At 32.1% G+C, this 21,728-nt stretch overlaps 1 protein-coding gene across 7 annotated transcripts in view; it reads right to left on the bottom strand.

The window, feature by feature from the left end:
- Positions 1-6,632: 6,632 nt before the first annotated feature.
- LOC142326621 (uncharacterized) overlaps positions 6,633-21,728 on the bottom strand; it is a 74,617-nt gene continuing 59,521 nt past the window's right edge. For 2 of the 7 annotated variants that reach the window (XR_012756813.1, XM_075369214.1), the window contains one exon: positions 6,633-7,453. Coding sequence is in view for 3 of the 7 variants with exons in the window: in XM_075369214.1 (XP_075225329.1) it covers positions 7,018-7,453 (436 nt within the window). In the remaining 4 variants the exon portion in view is untranslated. Of the gene's footprint in view, positions 7,466-7,708; positions 7,788-21,728 lie in introns of those variants that run through there. The other 5 variants (XM_075369212.1, XM_075369213.1, XR_012756809.1 and 2 more) reach the window with 3 other exon arrangements.

The following is a 21,728-nucleotide window of genomic DNA, read 5'->3' as shown; positions in this document are numbered from 1 at the left end:
ATATAACATTATAACATATTAATTAATACATATATATTATTACCTACACACAGTTATGTAACACATCCTTGGAGAGAATCTTTTGGTCCTTAGATCCATCTTCAGTTTTGATTTTCAATTTTTTATTATTAATAAAATTATGTCTTTTGTGTAGAAGGAAGAAATAAATAAATAATAGGGAAATAAAAAAATCCTTGTATTTAAACAATCGATGACCGTGTGGTGTATTATGTTTTTATATAGAAGTTTTAAAATATAAAATAAGGATAACAGACATAATAGTATGAATCTCTCAATATTATAAAAATTTAAACCGTCCTATTCGCAAAATTACTGATATTTAAATTAGTAAACTATGTTTCAGTTTAAATTTTAAACACAATTCTTTTAATTATTAATTTTATTGTAATTTTTGCTTTGTTAAGAATTTTAAAATGACTGTTTATATTTAAATAGTCTGTGCTAGTTAAAAACCAGTAATAATTTGGAATTTCCATAAAAACTTAAAATTTAAATAATCATACAATATGCGCGCACGTGCACACACATCAGAGCTTATTTGTGGCCTGCTAACTATTCCTATTTTGTCACATTTTTAGATTTATATTATTCATTCATATACCTATATGCACTATTATATATTCTTTAAATAAAAAATGTCATTTAGGAGCACATACGCACATAATTCGATATGTTTTTATAATGATAAAGTGAATTCATTGAATTATTTCATAGGATTATAATCCTAATTATTAATTAAATAAAACCCATTTACTGATGCTCACAGATACAAGATCAAAAGCAAAACACAGGACACCAACTGGAAAACAAAATACTAATGAATATTATACAACACTGTACTTATCAGAGTTTTCAAATATAAATCAATAAATTTGACGTTCTATAAAAAGTAAGAGAAAAATTAATTTTCAATTAAGAAAATCCATTTCATTAGAAAAAAAGTATCTGAATAGTCCATGAAACAATGTTAAATCATTAATTTGTTTTCCAATTACACGATCTGCATTTATTCTAACAAGTGATGAAATCCAGTCATTACTTAAACTTTTGATGAAGTAAATACCAATTAAAATTCTTCTTTGAAAACTTAACTGCATTTACAGTATAAAATGTGATGTGATATCTTAATTATGTTAACAAATTTAATATTTGCAGTAAGTACATCCAAATGAATTAAGTATATTTAATAGGGATAATGTTCATTCAAAATGTGCTTCCTTTAAGTATGGTCTACTGCTAAATCCTGTGGGTAGTTTGCAAATTAACATCAATACTTAGACAAATTAATGTAAAAAAAAAACTCTTGTTACTTTTTTACTTTCATTAACTAAAATAATAAATATAATTTTTCACAGATTTATAGAAGTATGTACTTAATTTAAATAAGTTTTGAAATAGACAAAACAAATACAAGTAAATAATATCATAATGTTATATCACAGCTAGAATATCACAAACATAAATCACATATACAACTATTCACTAATTTTGAGATATAAAAAAATCAACACCTCTATATCTCTAGTTTATACAAAATAATACATGCATTATTTATTGACATTTTCATAAAAATACTCTGAACCACCACAAAATAGGAAATAAAAGAATAATAGTAAACTAATATTAACTAAAACATTACAGTACTTTGGAAAAAAAAAGTTAATTAGAAATAAATCTCATTTAATTAAATTTTTTTTTGTCACCAATTTTGTTGTTGAAAAAACAGAAGTATCAAATAAATAAGTACATAATATTTAACATACAAATCAAGTAAAACTTTGCAGTGTACATTTTTATATCTTAAAAAGAAAAAAAAACAATTAGATATGTAGATAAAAACCAAAATTTAAAAGTTATATAATCTACATAAAATTTTCTGCCAGTGCCAATCCCAAAAGAAATCAAGAAAGAATAATATTATGTTCAACAAAAATTATTAAGTTTTCAGGATAAATATTAATTAATGTCATCAAGCATCTTGATACAACATCTAAACACATACACAATAAGAAATCGAAATGTAAACAAAATAAATACTGCTGTTAAAATACAACAGTATAATAATTATTAAATAAAAAAATAATAATTTAATTAGCAAGTCAATAATGTTATTCATAAAATAATATTTATGAATGAATAAAATATTCCCTGAGCCACAAAGGATAAGTAAAAAATACATTTAGTTAGAAAAACACATGCTACTGAATTCCAGAAAAATAATGATCAATATAAAAATAAATTAAAAATAATTTAAAAAATAATAAAATTGACCAAATAAAAACATAACACACAAGCAAACAGTTCCTAGATATTTCCACTAAAACTTTTAGCACAAAAAATTCTATTTCCACATCTTAAATTTACATTTATGCAGATTCACTTCTTTCTGAAGTTTACATTATTATCTACTAAAATATACATTCTTTTAAATATTTTACATAAACAAATACAAACTATAATGAAAAGTACTATAATGTTATTCTTTTTTTGTTATACTGAAACAATGCTAAAAACAAGTAACGTTACACTTCAGCCAATACTCCCAAAATTAAGTAAATTAAACTGACAGGACAGGAAAATTTAAATACATTAATTTTGGCAAATGGCCAAATGAAGAATTAAATAAAGGAAAAAACTGCTTTTACAAATAGGATCAAAATCCAAAGTATTAACAAATCAAGATCTTAGCAGTCATAAATATGACATCAACAAAGAGAAACGTTATTAAAAATATTAAAATCTTAGTGAGAAAAAATACTGCTTTAACTTACCTTTCATTACATCGATAATTTATGCTACTAGATTTGTTCTAGTTCTGTTTGACATGTATATATAACAGAAAAAAAAATATATGACCAGCACTTTCACACAGCTCTATATATTTTAATGAAGTCCAGAAAAAACTAAAGCACCATTTAATTGACAAGAGTGAGATAGCCACAATAGAACAGATATGGACATGAGAAATGAGCTCAAAAAGAACAGCTTTAGACCCGGTAGTGAAACGATCAAACTTTATCAGTCTAATTGCACATCAAGAAAAGGACAATAATTAATAGCAAAATACTCAACAATATGACCTGGAGAAATTATATATGCAATATTTTTGGATGATTACATAGTACAGAAAATTTCTGTAAAAAAAAAAAAAAAATTAAGGGCGCTGAACTCTTTTAAATATAAAAGAAATCATCACTGAATGTTTTAACATTCCTGGATGGTAACAGCACAAGCAGTTTTTAAATTTACTTTTTTATTTTAATGCAAAGCATAGAAGAGAGAACCGTTAACCAGTTCTTTTTATACAATCTTTTAAACAGTATGATCAGAAAGAAAAAGAAAACTTCCTTGGCAAACCGATAGATAAATATGGAAACAAAGGGTAAGGGTACACAAAACCTGAAAAGTACAAAAACAGGAAAACTCAGCTCTTCTGTTAATAAAATGTTTGACTTTGATCACTGGAAATGACAATATACTTTAATCCTAAAACAACTTTCAGCTGGAGCATAAGTCTTATAATAATATACAGTGCGTTCGGAAAGTTGCTGAGTACAGAAATTAAGGAAGTATAATAATGTACATTAATTAAGTATGAAACTTAATTACTTTGTATTTTTAATTTGTTATTTTATAGAAACAGATATTACTATAACTGGATAGTTTACAAAATGTGTTGAAAATAACCTCCTCCAACATCAATACAACAATACTGCTTATGTTTCAATTTGCTTTTAAACAGTCTAACCAATCAGCTGATGAACTGGAATGTCTCATACGTATGCTGTTATTACGGTTTTTAGTTTGTCAATCATGCATGGTCTATTGTGATACAAGCTTGTTCGCTGACTCCCCACAGAAAATAATCTGGAGGAGTCAGATCAGACGATTATGCAGGCCACAAAACCCATCAAAATAATTCACTCACCAGACATTTTGTAAAAATTTCATAGACCTCTTAGCATGTGAGCTGTGGCGCCATCTTGTTGGAACTGCCAAGTGATTGATTTTCACTTCTGTTAACCGACTAATGAAGTTTGTTAAACAGCACACTAACGATTACTACTAACTGTATTTACAAAATAAATTGGACTCACAATGAACAATTAACTCGCACTGACCCAGACTTCAATCTTTGCTACATGTAAAGATTGTTCATGATATTCACAGAGGTTAGTTGTCAACCACAGTCATGTATTTTGTGAATTAATATCCCTCCCAGATGAAACCACACTTCTCTGTAAAAAAACGTAATCTTGAGGATACCTACAGAATTTTGGTCAATAAAACATTTAAACCATTGACAATAATTTAGTCTTTTGGCATGATATGTAGGTTTCGGTTCTTGAACACATATTACTTTATAGGGGAAAAGTTTCAGTTCTTTTTCTTACAGCTTCATGTGCAATAGCAAGTCCGATATCTTGCTCCTGTGCTAACTTATGCACAGAGTTTGATGAACTTTCCGCCACAGCACCCGAAATACCAAGCAGCTTCTTTTTGTTTAGTTCAGGTGGACTTCCACTTTGACCAGTGTCTTCAACAGAGCCTGTTGCCTGAAATTTTTTGATAAGAGTTTGAACTGCATTGTGGTGAAGAACAGAAGTATTTGGAAACTTTTCAGAAAACTTGTGCTTCATTAAATCAGTATACTTGTCTCCTTCACAAAAGATGTGTTCAATGAGAAAAATGCATTCCTCTACCGAAAGAACCATGACATTTCTCATAACTATTGATTCCGATAAATAAAACATAAAATGAAGCATGTTCAATCACAACTCAACAACTGATGTCTTGGTTTATTACTGAGCAACACCTAATGAACTCAGAGCAAACAACCTAATACTAAATAAAGAAAAAGAAAAAAAAGAATGCATCACCCAATTCTAAAGCAGTGACTTTCCGAATGCACTGTGTTAATCTAATGACCAGGAACAGATAAGACTGTGATGACAATAAAATTAGAGAGATGTGTCTAAAACCTTCATTAACTGATCTTTTACATAGAAAGAAATGAAACAATTCACATAAAAAGGTAATAATGTAACAAAAAAATTGAAATAGCAGAAACTCCTGTCTAAAACTACAATTAAAGAATTTAAGGAATCAAACATCTATCTAAAGTGTCTCTGTCGATCTCCATGGCAAAGTGGTAGTGTTTCAGCCTTTCATACAGAGGTTCTGGGTTCAAATCCTGGTTAGGTATATGGCATTTTTCATATGCTACAAAATACCGTTTCAATATCCCATGTATAAGTTTCAACTTAATGTGGCAATATCATTAAGAAAAAAGGGTCTGTATCTTTCTTTATGTGAGTAAGGAAAAATATTCATAGTTGCTAACTACAAAACTAACAACAATCATAGTTTCTAACTACAATCCTTATGGTTTTGAAACTTAACATGCCATGTGTGTATGTATGTTTGTGTCTACTGCTTTTTTCTTATGATCGATAAAGTACGGCAACCTAGTTTTCAGAATATAAATACAAAGCTGACCTTATAAATGATATTAAGGTTTTGTTTAATCAAATCCATTATCTTGTCACTGTTCTGATTTACTCTATGATCTGTCTTGACTAGTTCATAAAATTACCAATTGTTATCTCCTTATACAGTTAATGGAGTGACATTGTAGCATTCTGGTCTGACTTGAGTCAATATGCTGCACTGCTAGTTCTGGACTGAACTGAATTTGTCATGAGCTGAAATAATCAGTTTATTACGAAAATCCAAAAGAAAAGCATATCTTTGGGTTATGTGTATTATACAGAGACTGCAGTAGCAAAGAAATATCTTGTCTCCATACATGAACAAGAAATATACAAAGAAACATATTTTACTACAAGGATTAAATGACAAACAATTTTTAACAATGAGAAAAATATAAGCTATATACTTTCATTATCAAATTTCAGTAGATATAACTATTATCAAATGCTGAATATAAAGCATCAACAACAGATATTTGTTTAAAAGAAGAAAGTAACAGCATTAACATATTTAATCAAGTAATTTTTATATTATGTTGCATTAATGGAACAAGCCTAATTATGTAAGATTTTACAAAATTAACCATTTTTAATTTCAAAACAAAACCATATAAGAAATAATGCCAATACAAACTGATGGTGTAATAACTGTAAAGTTTTGAGACGTATAGCAAAATCAACTTCCAATTAAATACGTCAACTGATTCAAAACAAATTTGTCGAGTCCAGCAAAACAGTCAGTTCATAATTGTCATCTAAAATTATGGAATTAGTTTCTTCATGGATTCAAATACTACATCTTTAACTTCTCAATCTGACGAAGAAGAAAAAGATTAAACTACAAAATGTATTTATATACAAACAATGTATATTTATACAAACAAAAAAAAGTACAAATAAAATAACTTAAGATTAAATTCAAGTAATTAATTATTAACATAAAAAATTAACTTTTAAAACGTTTTTATATACAATATATAATACTACTTTTTAAAATTGTATGTAATAAAAATTTTAATTATTATACATTTACACATAATTACATATGAAAGGAAATTTTATACATAAAATAGAAATGTATAATTATGCATTTTAGTTTTAAGTTTGTTTTCTCTTTTTTCTACATAGATGTTCATAAGTTTTAATGATTACATAAAGAACAGACTAAAAAGGAACTATTGTAATTAATAAAAAAACATTTAATTTTTCTTTTATTCCTGGGCTAGAATAAATAAAAAAATAAACACATCAGTAATAACATTATTTAACATGAGTAGTACATGAGCTCATTTAAGTGTATGGTAAGCATCATATTTCAGTATAACACAAGGAAAAATGACAACTACAACTGTTATGCTTTTAATTGGCTACAATAAAAAGTAGAATCAACAATGCAGGAAAATAAATTGTCATTAATGGAAAAGATTGTTATAAGAAAGTAAAATAAATTTCTGCAAGTCCTAATTTTTTATTTTAAAACAAAATTATCTCGTAAATGATGAAATTAAAAATATATTGGTATAGAAAAATAAATTTTATTTTCCAGGAAATTAGAATCATGTATGACAATAAAAGCATAGCAATTGTAGCTTTTTAAAGTATTAATACTGCATATTAATAATAATAGTAATACTAATGATACAATTGACGTTTCACACCATATTTGTGGTGTTTGTGATGATGATGATGATGACAGTGATAATAATAAGAATAATAATATTGATGGTATAAAACTAATAAGAAAATGCCTGTTTGCTGTATAGGAGTCAGTGTTGTAATATGAAGGAGGCCCTTCTGCAGATCCTCCACCAGGAGGCCCGATTCGGCCGATCGCCTTCCGAACTACTGATTGATAACGACCTCTACCACGGCCACGATAATAACCACGATGATATTCTGGTTCATGGTATGATTGAACATCATCAAGCTCTTTGTTATACCTCGGGATGTACCTGGGTATCAATGATAAAAAATACTTTATTTTTCCTATATATATATATATTGCATAAATGTTTATTTAATATTAAAAAATCTGATGTGGGGATCACATGACTTCCTTGTATGCCTATTAAATTACATATGCACATCTTTTTTAAAATGAAAAGTACTTAACATTTTATTTCATTAATAACTTGTGATATTTTTTTTACAATCACGGGTTAACAATATATTTAAATTAAAAAAGAGGAGATGGAAGACTGATTCGAATGTTGTTACTTCCCATTCAAAGATCCACAAATATTTTATTAATTACAATTTCATTCGGCTGTGACTCTGGAACAATGAAAATAATTGCAATTTAAGATATATTGTTGAAAAGCTCTCAATGAGGGTTTATTACTAGTTAAGAAAAACTCCAAAATCCAAATTTTTTTGGATTTTGGATTTTTTTTGGACATTTTTGGTTCAGTCGATTGCAATAAAAATGGGAGGTGTACAACTAGATGTTACAACACTCCTAAATTCAAATTTTCAACATCCTACAGCTAATCATTTTTGAGTTATGCAAGATACATACATACATACAAAGTCACACCAAAACTAGTCAAAATGGATTCAGGGATGGTCAAAATGGATATGTCTGTTGAAATCTGAAAACCAAAATTTTTCGCAAACACAATACTTCCCTTTACTTCATACAAGGTAGTAAAAAAGGATATAATTATTTAAACATACAATTTTTTTCATTAATACATTACGAATGAAACAAAGCTGTCTCACTGTTTCAATCAGCAAAAACTTATTATCAAGTTACAAAATTATTACAAAACCCTTTTTTCTACAGCTACAGTCAGTGCAAAAATTACAACAAAATTAAATTTGTCTATTTTCTCATATTATTTATTACCTTACATTTTAAATCAGTAAATTAAAATATAAGGATACGAAATTCCTCCACTAAAAAGTAGATCTATTTTATTAAACAATTTTTGTTCAAATAAAAGTGGAAGAAATAGCTACACAATTTAAGCATTCTGATGCCTAAATTGTTTACACATACGTGGTTTAATTGTCTACACAAATTAGGGATTCTGATCTGTTTTTTTTTTGGTGAACAATTATTCTCTTTTTAGAAGAAAAAACTGATAAGAAAATAAGTTTTTAAATTTGGAAAATTAATACTTTTTTTTTTATAAATTATTTTATTAATGTGAAATTTTTATTGAATTTGTTTTTTTTTTGTTCGAATATTTGATGAATACCTTAAATTCTGAAATTGAAACTACACTATGTGTCATAAGACCATAAACCTTTTGTTTTATAGGACTGAAAAAAAGACAGCCTTTTTTCTTTAAATGCATCCTTAAAAATGCTATACCACAATACAAAAAGATCACAAATGAAGTTACAAAAAAATTAATACTCCTGTACTCTAATCCATGACACTTCAAGTTATCTATGATCAAAATTAATTCTTAATGCTTAATGGTATTAATTTTAATTATCCAAGATTAATCTATTATAAGAGTCAAAAATGCATGGCAATGCTTAACAAGGGGATTTGGGACATTAATGTTAGCAAAAAGTTGCTATAAACACATGTTCACAAATGATTTGTTTTCGATTTACCAATAAAAAATTTTGCCTTAATTTCTGCTCTAAGGGTTAAGTGAAGCCATAATAAAATTTTTAGGACCCAAATTTCTTGGTCTTTAATGTTCTTTGACCTAAGAAATTGAATAACCAGTATCAGAAATGTTCCTCTAGTTGTTTCTGAAAATACTGTTGCAAAGCTGAAAAAAGTACCATTTTAAGTTTACTCTGTGTACATTAACTTTTTGAATTGCCAAACTTCAAAGAAAATTGATAGCAATTTTATTTTGAGAAAACTGATGTAAATACATCAGTAGAAAAGAAATACTTTGTAATGCTAAAATAAAATAAAAATAATGAATTATAAAACCAAACTAAATTAATTTCTTTAGTAGGTTTGCAGTAACATATGACCCACAATTTAGTTTTGTACACTGGGCACAAATATTTTCACAAGTGGTTATGAGTCACTGAATTTTTCATACATTTCCTATTCGGAAAAACTCACAAGATTGACCAGAACATATTTCTGCCAACATTTTGTTTTTCTTAGTGACAATCTTATCAGTCCTTTTTGTTACTGATAAAGCTTTGAAAAGCTAAAAGCTTTTTTTTTATATTTATATTTCTTACAACAATCTACTTGCTTAAAATTTTTATAACGTAATCCAAATCCAATTAATTGCAAGTATAAAGAAACTTTTTCCACTTTATCCACGATAGTGCCTTGACTCGCTGCTCTTACAATGTGAGGCAATATTTAAATAAATATTTTAGATGATAGATCAGTCAAAATGGAACACTGAAATGGGCCCCATAATCTCCTGATTTCTAGCAACTGACTATTTCCTTTGAGGTTGAATGAATTCAACTTCACATTCATGTTAATTCTATATGAATTGGAACACAAGATGTTGCATCACATAAACTGCAGCAACTATTAAACAGTTCTGATGCCACAGGATGTTCTCAAGTAGCTTGCATTTCCCATGCCAAATGCTGAATTCATTAAAAAAAAACCAACCACATCAAACAACTACTTTTACTGTAAATCCTTTAATCATAAATAATTTTAAGTTTAGAGTTATTGTTAATATAATTTCTCGTTTTTTAACTTTTACTCTTTATTCTCTTATACAAGGTCTGTAAATAAAGTAATGAGACAGCGGCCAAAGTGACAACACTGTAAAGTTACTAGTAAACATATGGTTATATGAACAGCTGATTTATATTGTGTTAATATTTTTAGTTTACTGTTGCCATGCGAGGTGAAAACCAACTTTTCATGAAACAAGTTTTTGTTGTGCGTTACAAAAATGAATGATACTAATTATGAGGAACATTGTGCAATCAAGTTTTGTGTTAAACTCTGCGAGAATGCTACCAAACGTTTTTGAAACTGAAAAGGGCATGTGGAGATGATGCTCTATCACAAGCACAAGTTTTTAGGTGGTTTAAAGCATTTTCAGATAGTAAGGAATCAGTTACGGACAATCCATGCTCTGGAAGACTGTTAACGTCAAAAAGTGATGACAATTTGGGCAAATCATAGACTTGATATGGTACAACCAGCGATTAACTGTCAGAATGATTGCATAATAATTGAATTTGAATCATACCACCACAGTTTTGTTTTGGAGCAAACATTTTGCTCCAAAAATGTTTGTGCAAAATTGATCCCAAAAACTTCACTGTTGAACAGAAAAACAGGGTAGAAGTGTGTGCATTCTTGGGCGAATTGAAACTGATCCTAATTTTCTAAAAAAAGTTACTGGTGATGAATCTTGGATATATGAGTACGACCCAGAAACACCAGAGCAAGGAGTGAGTTGCACACTTCAAACTTAACATGTCCCAAAAAGTGAAAATGAGCAAATCAAAAATAAAAACCATGCTAATTTGTTTCTTCGATAATAGTGGCATTGTCTATTAGGAGTTTTTGCCTACAGGACCAACTGCAAAATCAATGTTTAGAGAAATTTTTAAAAGACTGCAGAAAAGAGGTGCCCGCATGAGACCAGCCATCAAAGACAACTGGATGCTGCATCATGACAATGCACCTTGTCAAACGGCACTCTCAATTAATGAGTTTTTGGCAAAGAAATACATTCCTGCAGTTCCTCAACCACCTTATTCGCCTGACTTGAGTCCCTGCAACTTATTCTTGTTCCTAACTTTAAAAAAACACCTCAAAGAACACTTATTTAGAACAGTATAAAACATTAAAAAAAAAGAAACTGACCATCTGAAGGATATTCTGATTTCTGAGTTCCAACACTGCTATGAAGAAAGGGAAAACCATTTGAAGCGTTGCGTAACTTCCCAAGGAAACAAAGGTGAGAGTCCATGTATAATTGGATTGTAAACAAAAAGTATTTTTGAACCAGTCTCATTACTATATTTACAGACCTTATGTATTTTGAGAACAGTAGTTAAATTTGTTTTGACAATTTATCCTTAGCAAAGATTTTTGTTCGGTTTAAAATGGTAATTTTATCTGCCAGATTTTAATTTCCTTCATTTTGAAATAAGTCCAGTTCATAAAACTTGTATTTATTTCTGACTTTATTTACAACAATTTTCTCAGAATTAATTCTACACATATTTGAATTTGTTTATTGGCAATTTTATAGTTAACTTACAACATACCTAAAGCTATTTTTTTTATCTCCAATTTCATCTTTATGAAGAAGTTAAGAGAAAATTAACTATTTTGCTAGCTACAACTTAAAAACAAACTGTTTCTCGACTTTGTTTATAAGAACTTATTTGCTAACAATAATGTCCAAAATTGGTTACGGCTCCAAAATATTGTCACTAACTTTGAATCAGCACATAACTCACTACCTTAACTGAAATCATCATAGGTAATGATGTAGCAATGCACACACATTGAACAGCTGTTGATTTAGGTGGTGTGAGTGCATAAAGTTTAAATAACTAAATCCTAATTTTTTTTGTTTTCATTTCATCACAACTGAACTTTTCCCTTTAAGATGTAAAATTTAATTTCGCCTTATCGACATAATGATGTCATATTTTGTACTTTATAATTTTGCTATGCTTTATGAAAAGAAAACAGTAAATAAAAAAGCTGACAACAAAGTTGTAATACCTTACTGACATTAGTAATTTATTCTTGTAGAGTTGAAAAATGATGATAAATGAAAAACTTTACCTAAAATTTCTTTTTTGGGGATGAGGGATGAATTTTGTTGTAATATTATAATGAAAAGGGTATAAATTTACTCTTTTAACAAAGTAAAGTTTAAATTTTAGTAATATTAAAAATTTAGATACACCAAAAAAAAAGTATTAAAAAATCCATGTTTTTAATTAAACCTCTGATCCCCCCCCACAATATTGTCCTGAAGAATTTTTTTTTGGTCATTTGCAATACTACTATGCCAAGAAAGATATAAAAAATATGCAATAAATTTATAGCTTTTTAAATTATTAGGAAAGGGGCAAATTTGGGCAATTTTTTTTTTTTTAATGGTTAAGATAAGCATGCTTGCATATACTGAGTTTAACAAGGTGGGAATGTTAGCAAAATTTTGAGAAAACTCACTCCAAAAAAAATATCTATCCTGTCTCTGGAGATACTGACCCTGAAAGTTTACCAAAGAACTTCCCCACATACAAGAGTCTGTACAAAATAAAATTGGTTTATTCAGTCAAAAGTTATTAAATTTCAATCACACTTAATGTTTGAAACATTTAATGTTTGTACATATGTACAAACATTAAACCCCTCTACTTTTTTTTTGTTTTTTGGGGTCCCAGGGTCATGAAACATTGAGAAACACAAAACAAAACCCATAAGTGACTACAGATTATCGTAAGTACTGTTATCTCGTGTAAAAAGTGAAAAACTTTTTAAACAATATATTTTCTCTACTAAAATTAAGTACTTGTAAAGATTTATTGAATCAATGTTTATAAATAATGAAATATGAATATCTGAAGATATTTTTTATAAACCATACTTATAAATCACTAAGAGTGGTATAATTTGGAGTGACCAGTATGACTAATATGGTATTACATCATAAAATGACATCAATACTAACTGTTTACTATGATTCATTCCTTCTAGAATAAAATAAATTTATTATAGTAATGTTTTAGTTAATATTTTTGTAAACGACATCATAATCAATATAGTCATTTCAATACTGTGGAATAACCCAAACCAAAGAATGAGTTTTGGTTTACATGAACACCAGCAAAAGCTTGGTCTTTTGTTTTATTCTTATTTTCTGATACAGAAAATAAGGTTTTTGTTAGATTTCATGCATATTGGTTTTTGTGTATTCTTAGTAATCTTTATAAATATGCCTCCTAGTATAAATCATCCTTAACATTTTCGCTGTGTATGTGATAAATTAACTTCTCAAAGAAATCCTTCAGTTAAAATAATCATATATTATCTCTATTTTGGGTGTAAAATAGTTTATGAGGACAATGTTTGGACCCTTCATATCTACTGTAATTCTTGTGTATTAAGCACCTTGCTAAATGGGAAACTGCAACATATACCTATTCTGCTCTTCCTATTATACGGAGAGAGGACTACTCTTCAGACTATTATTTTTATATCACAAAAATCAAAGATATCACAAGTAAATTCAAGAAATCTTTTGCATAACAAGAACTAGTCCACACAGTGAAGAATTGACAGTTTGAATTCTGCCAGAAACATGGAGTTTAGAAGAAAATATTGATGAAAAAAGTAATAGTGATTTAGTAATGAAGAAGAAGATTAAGATTTCCCAAGGAAGGAGATGTATAACATGAAATTTTTACTGACAATGCTACAGTACGAAAAAATATTCTTGGCACATTTGGGGAAATCTAAAAATTACAGCCATTTTATTAAGAATGCAGCTTGGTTTTTCTAAAAGTGTTATTTCTTATCAGTGGGACAGCAGAGAGGAAAACTACTACATTAAACTTGCTGGAGAGAAAGAAGCACTCACAGCCGGGCACAAAAATGTCAATCTCTTGTGAATCTGAAAAATGTTTTTCTTTCCCAGTTACAAAGAAAACTTGGTCTAAAGAAAAATTTTATTAAAGAAATGGGTGGTAAGGCCAAGGTCTCTCATATCTCATAAGCATGTTTCCCAGGATCAATGGGACAAAAATAAAGGGATTATTTCTTAGATCTAACATAACAGACTTACACATAAGCTAATGAACAGTTTGGAATTTGAATGAATCTGAGAAAGCAACACAGATATTTCAAAATATTGTTAAATCATTCCTGACAAAAAAGAAGACTGAAAACTGTAGAATTGGCGAGTGAATTCCTTGAAAAAATAAAATAAAATAAAAAACTGGAATGCAATATATCTCCAAAAATACACATAATGCATTCACATTTGGATTTTTTCCATCTAGCCCCAGTGATGGAAGCGATGACCTCAGTGACACTTCCACCAAGTTAGATGATGTTCCATTAATGATAGAAACATGCTTTCAGGGAAATCAAAGCCCAAGTATGGTTGCAGATTTCTGCTGGAGACTGAAAAGAAACATTCCAGAGGTAATATTATAATATGGGCAATATAATTCCTTTAAAAAAAATGCATATTTATACGTATGAAAATGCTTTATTTTTAGATAGCTGCCTTAAGACTTAACCCTGATGTTTGCTCTGTACTAAATTTTCTGCACATAACTTACAGAAAAAAATTAGTTTGTCGATGTTAATTGACTTTTTTTAAAAATGTTCTCCGAAATGTATTTTCATAGCTATAGCATTTCCAATAACAAATTCCATATTTGCAAACCATATTTGTATTATCGGTCTATTAATATATTTTGAGAAAGGTTTTGTAAAATAGTTCATATAAAAAAACACATTTTTAGGTTTGGTATAAAATAATTTTCCTAAATTGTTGATTAACAAATAAAATTTTGGAACAAAGATTGTAAAGAATTTAATTTTGAGAAAATTTAAATAAGATCAGGTCAATATAAGATGCATACATTAGTTAAAAAAATTTGACTTTAATCAAAGAAAAATGTGGCAGAAATTTTTTAATTATTCTAAATAATAAACAAAAATAAAAATTATTAATAACAATGCTTGTAAAAATTTAATTGATTTATGATGAGGATGAAGTTAAAAATAAAACAAACTAATATTTTACTTTATTTTTTAATGAATAATAACAAATTCCATCATTAAAATCTTTTTGCTTCGTAACTAGTTTCTGAAAATCTCATTTCAAAACATCTATCAAATTCATAAACTTCAATTCCAATTACACTGATGAACATAATTTTTTTTTCCTAACATGCAATACATGATTTTAATTTGTTTTTTGATGCTGAAAACAATTATGAACTCAAAATCTTTCTACCACCCACCTATTTTTGAAAAGTTTAATTAAAGTATTTTTTTTTTTCATTTTTCAACGTATTGTTAGCATTTTACATTCCTATATTGTATTTTGTTAGCTCATTTTTTATTGTTTAACTTTGTTAACATAATTTGTAAGCTATAAATAAACAATACTAAACAAGAAATTAAATCAGATCATAGTCACAAATTTTTTTTGTCTTCAGTCATTTGACTGGTTTGATGCAGCTCTCCAAGATTCTCTATCTAGTGCTAGTCGCTTCATTTCAGTATACCCTCTACATCCTACATCCCCAACAATTTGTTTTACATACTCCAAACGTGGCCTGCCTACACAATTTTTCCCTTCTACCTGTCCTTCCAATATTAAAGCGACTATTCCAGGATGCCTTAGTATGTGGCCTATAAGTCTGTCTCTTCTTTTAACTATATTTTTCCAAATGCTTCTTTCTTCATCTATTTGCCGCAATACCTCTTCATTTGTCACTTTATCCACCCATCTGATTTTTGACATTCTCCTATAGCACCACATTTCAAAAGCTTCTAATCTTTTCTTCTCAGATATTCCGATTGTCCAAGTTTCACTTCCATATAAAGCGACACTCCAAACATACACTTTCATAGTCACATATGACATCATATTTAATGCTGAACAGTGAGCTTTCATGGACAAGATTAATCGTGTTTATGCAGATCAAAACATGTAGCTGAAAACACGGATGTGTTGTTTGTATTAAGCACTGGATTTAAGAATGAATTAATTTTGTTCAGTCTTATTGCTATCTTAAATTTGTTAACAGTGCAGTGTCGTAATGCCTCAAAATTATGTAAATGATGTAGATGCCTTTTATTATGTATATGGTGAGTTTACTGTAAAATCAAATAGTAAAAACATTAGAGCATTAAATAAAAAAGTATATAATTTGTACTTTCAGTGTAAAACTGGTAATCATGAGGAATTAGGCAACAATCATTTTAATTTTGAATTACCTTCCAATTAGCCAAATCTTATATAATAAAATTAAATGGCTTGGTTAGGGATTTCAATTTATTAAAAATTCAAGCTGAACTGTTAGGATCAAGACTGCAAGGTTGGAATTTACTTTAAAAAATACAAAAATTTTGGGCTTTCAAAGCCGACAAAAAGAATTTTCTCAGAACTTTATTGATGAAAATAATTTGGTTTATTGCACAAATATTGATGAGCTTATGTTGCACTTAGGACAAGTTCATAAACCTGAGGACTGATGCCTTTTCATAGATTCGACCAAGTATAGTTTAAAAGTGGTTCTAGTACAGAACTGTAACAAATATCCTTCGATGCCAATCACTTATGGTATTAATTTGAAAGAGACATATAATGTGATGAAAGACGTTCTTGAAAAAATAAATTAAAAAAACAAAGCTGAAACATATGTGGTGATTTGAAAGTTATAGCTATTTTTTTAAGCGTGCTAAGTTAGACTATACTAAGTACATGTGTTTTCTTTGCAAATGGGACAGCCGAGCTAGGGATAAACATTATGTTACCAAAGAGTGGAAGAAACAAGACAACTTAACTCCAAATGGGAAAAATATTATTCATTAGCCCTTAGTTGAACCCAAAAAAATATTTTTACCCCCTCTCCATATTAAGCTAGAACTAATGAAAAATTTTATAACAGCAGTGAAGAAGGATGGTCCTGGAATTTTGTACATCAGGCAGAAATTTCTGAATGTACGTGAAGGAAAAATTAAAGAGGGAATATATTTGATGGTGCTCAACTAAGAAAGTTGGTCAAAGATGATGTGTTTAACTCAATGTTAAATAATGTCGAAAGTGCAGCTTGGGCTTCATTTAAAGACGTTTGCAAAACTTTTCTCGGCAAACAAAAATTTGGCAATTACCACGATATTGTTAACCAACTTCCTACTTCATAAAGATGTAATATGTCTTTGAAAATACATTTCCTCCACTCACATCCAGATTTTTTCGCGGGCAACCTCGAAGACATAAGTGACAAACACGTTGAACATTTCCAAAAAGACATTTCAATGATGGAAAGCCGCTATAAAGGGAAATGAAATACCATCATGCTAGCCGATTACTGTTGGACATTAATTTGGGATGTGCCTAAGGCTATTTACAAAAGAAAAGCATCAGCAAAATCATCCTATGGCCATGCAAAATTATAAATTTTACAGATTTTAACTATATTTTCCCTTAATTTTTTTTTGAAGCGTAATTTATTTAAAAAACTAAGGGCGATAGAAAAATTGTATTTTCAGATCTGTAATATACGCAAGTAAGCAATTCAAGAAATTGTATCACACTTAGAGAAACATTAAAAAAGTTTTTTTTTCTATCACTGTTCTGATCAATAGGTCCTCCAAGGCCGATCCATTTTCCAACAAAATACTCATTTAAAAATTGTGGTACAAGATGAGTAGAATGTGGGTTTGTTACGTTGAAAATACATGTCCGTTTGTTTGACAGGAGGAACATTTTCTAGTAAAGAAAAATGCATCTATAAAAATTCTAGGTAATTTGTTCTGTAAGAAGATTTTAATATGAATGAACTAATTACATGAATATCTATTAAACACAGCATACCCATTTTCTGAAATATTCTAGTACTGAAAATCAATTAAGAATATGAAACTGCCTACACATTCCTCACAGACTTGTTACAGTATTTGGAAGAACAATTCCAATTTCATTCATGTTCAAGTATATGAGGAGATGAAATATTATCATTAGAAGAAATACAATCTTGTATAAATTTTTAAATACTTCAACTGTGTTAAGTAAATACTTCAACGCCTTACGTAAACACTGCTTTTAGGATACTTATGTCAATATTATGCGACTGAAGCTATAGCGCATTTCCATAGAAGAATCCATATTTGTAAATTGTATTTGTATTATCGATCTAAGTCATTAAATGAAACACAACTAAATTTTAGTTTTTTACAACACAAATTGAATTCAGATAAAAATAATCACAATTTAAACAGCCCTAATGTTCTACAAGACATATATACTGTATGAAAAAACATGATCATATTAAAATTAAACGTCAAATTCATTTAGTCATTAACGCCAACTAGTTGAAATCAACTAACTTTTCCCTTTTGAAATCAACCGATTTTTTCCTTCCACATCAGTTGATTTATACATAAAACACCTGTATTAAATAGGCATTCTGATTTTTCTGTATTAGCTGAATCTTTTTGTTTTGCTTTTAACTGATAAATTTCTCAAACTAGTATTTGAATTTTATCGATTGCTTACATAAATTTTCTCAGAATAAAATTCTCTACAGAATTTGTTATGAAGTTTTATTGGTTAATCGACATTCTATTTTACGCAAAAAGTGAACTCTTGTAGTCATTACGAACACATTAAGTTAATAGCCTATTATTATAGGACTATTGTGCTGATTTTAAAATAATTTTATTTTAAATTGTTTGATATAATCTGTACCTATTTAGGTCTACAGGTTATATCTTGTTTTGATTTTTCTTGTCAGTGATTTTATTTTGCAGCAAGTGTACATTAAGAAGTGTTTAATTTTTAAATTTTATTCTTTATTTTTCCTCAATGGAAGGAAAAGTAAGGCCTGCCCCACCCCGTTCTCCCGCCCCGGAACTGTCCGTCGGTGGAGAGGAAAGCGGGTCTGGCGCTAGGAAGCGCCAGAAACGCCGGGACTCCGCGCCTCCTATGGAGACGGAGCCCGTAGCGGGCTGCAGCAGCCGCCAACCCGCAGGCTGATGATGGGGCCCCATCACAGCCTGCTACCGTCAGGCGGGAGAAAATCCCGCCAATAATGCTGGACTGCCCGAAGGAGTGGCCAGCATTAGCGCGCGACATTAAGTCGCGGATCGGGGGGCGCCTGGTGGCTAAAAGCACCGGGCTCTCGATAAGGCTGCAGCTGGGCAGCGAGGCGGATTACCGGGCGGTGCAGAGTTTTCTGCACTCGAAGGGAATCGCCTTTCACTCCTTTCAGCTCCCGAAGGACAGGGAGCTGAAGGTGGTTATACGGGGAATCCCCTATGGGGCTGCCCCGGAGGAAGTAAGGGAGGAACTGACCTCCCTTGGCTATGAGGTGGTTTCGGTTAAGAAGCTCCTCACAAGGGACGGTCGGGAAACCCCGACCTGCCTAGTGGCCCTTAAGAGGACCTCTTCGGCCCGGACCATTTATGACCTTGGCAGTATTTTTTACTGCAAGGTCGCAGTGACTGCGTTTGTGTCACGAGGGGGGCCACCCCAGTGCCACAGATGCCAAAAATTTGGACACTCGTCCAATTACTGCCAGAGGGCCCAGCAATGTGTCAAGTGTGGTGGGGACCACGACACTGCCACATGCGTTAAGCCGCGTGAGGAACCAGCCTCATGCGTTAACTGCAAGGGGCCTCATCCGGCTAATTACCGGGGTTGCCCCTATTATAAGGAGCAAGTCAATAAGGTCAAGGGCATTAAAAAGCCCGCGACTGTTGACGGCCGCAGCTGGGCCCGTGTTGCCGGTGGGGGAAAATCAGCCCCCAAACCGGAGGTGCCGGCACCTGTGGCCAAGGCGGTAGTGAAAAAAGGGGAGGTACCCTCCCCAACACCCGCCAAGCCAAAACCGGCGGCGACCACCAAGAAGGTGGTGACCACCTCCAGCGGTCCACCAAGGTCCACCTCCAGCGGCAATCCGAAACCGGCTACCCCGTTGGAGACCACTGGCATGGAGTTCCTGTCGCAGATGACAGTGAAGGATATCCTGCCACATATCATGATGGTTTTGCCACGCCTGCTCCAGGCAAAATCTCTCAAGGACTGTATTCAGTCCTTAATAGAGTGCCTCATGGCTGTACTGTCCAGGTATGGTTAGGCCCACCCTCAGACTCTTGCAGTGGAACGCCAACTCAGTAGTAGGCCGGACGGAGGAACTATGCCGTCTGGCCGAGGATCTACTGATAGACGTGATACTGTTGTCTGAGACGTGCTTGAACCCAAACAAGCAACTGACCCTTCGGAACTATTTTACATATAGGACGGATAGGCCAGTTCGACCCGTTCACTCCTATGGAGGAGGAGTTCACTCGCAGTTCACTCCTCTGGAGGAACTGCGGTTTTAGTCCACAGACGCCACATGCATACGCGCGTTGTTCTTCATACAAACGTGATGGAGCAAACGTGTGTGCATGTGGAGCATCTGGGCACGGTGTATCGGCTGGTTTCGGCTTATAGCAAGCCGAACGACGCGGTAACCGGCGCAGATCTGGATGCCGTGCTGGAAAATTGGGATGGGCCCATGATACTCATGGGCGACCTCAATGCCAAACACGTGTCATGGAACAGCATTCTGACAAATCCGAATGGCAGATTGCTGTACGAAAGGGCGAGAGCCCGCCGCTTGGTCGTCGTAGGCCCTGAGGTGCCCACGTTCGTGCATCGCTCAGGCAGATCTAGGCCTGACGTGCTGGATATCGCAGTCATGAAGGGGGCGTACCCTCCCATTCATGATTGAAACGATAGAAGACCTCAGTTCGGACCATTCCCCTGTCCTGTTGGAACTAGGTCAGGCAGAGGGTGGCCGAGATCCCCCGCCTATACCCCGAAGGTCAGTTAACTGGAAAAGGTTCTACGAAACCCTCCAGCGGGAGTACAGGCCGGTAAATCCTGAGCTCCTGAACACCCCGGAGGAAATCGACGACACTGTCGGGCGCGTCACGTCGTCAATGACCGAGGCCCTGGCAGGCAGCTCATCGGCCAAGACTCGAGCAGTTGTTCGAGACGACCTCCCTCCTCATATCTCCGAAGCCATAACGGAGAAACGACGATTGAGGAGGAGATATCGAATCACCCTGTCCCCCGCTGATAAGCGGGCCTTTTATAATCAAACGGACAGGATAAAACAACTGCTAAAAAGCCATCGAGAGGATTCGTGGAACGAATACCTCGCCTCGGTCTCTGACGACATCTCCTCGGTGTTCAGGTTGAACAGGAGACTGCGAGAAGGGAAGAAGCCTCGCCATTCGGTTGTGGGGCAGCGAGGTTTTCTTGCATACTCGGAGGCGGAGAGGGCCGAGGTATTCGCCGATACCTTGGAGGAGCAGTTCACTCCAAACCCCCCTCCCACCCCGAACGACGAGCACACAACCGAGGTGGAATCCTTTCTTGTAGATTATTTCTCACAGGTGGAGGACGCCCCTCTAGAGATTGACCAAGTCACTGAAGCGGAAGTTTCCGCAGCCATTAAGGCCACAAGCCCCGACAAGGCCCCGGGTGTCGACGGGATCAGCGCCCGTGCATTCCGGAACATACCGCCCTCCGTGATTACAGC

The sequence above is a fragment of the Lycorma delicatula genome, chromosome 6, assembly GCF_047948215.1.
Source record: "Lycorma delicatula isolate Av1 chromosome 6, ASM4794821v1, whole genome shotgun sequence".
Classification (NCBI taxonomy): Eukaryota; Metazoa; Arthropoda; class Insecta; order Hemiptera; family Fulgoridae; genus Lycorma; species Lycorma delicatula.
This window is presented reverse-complemented; position numbering and strand designations above follow the sequence as displayed.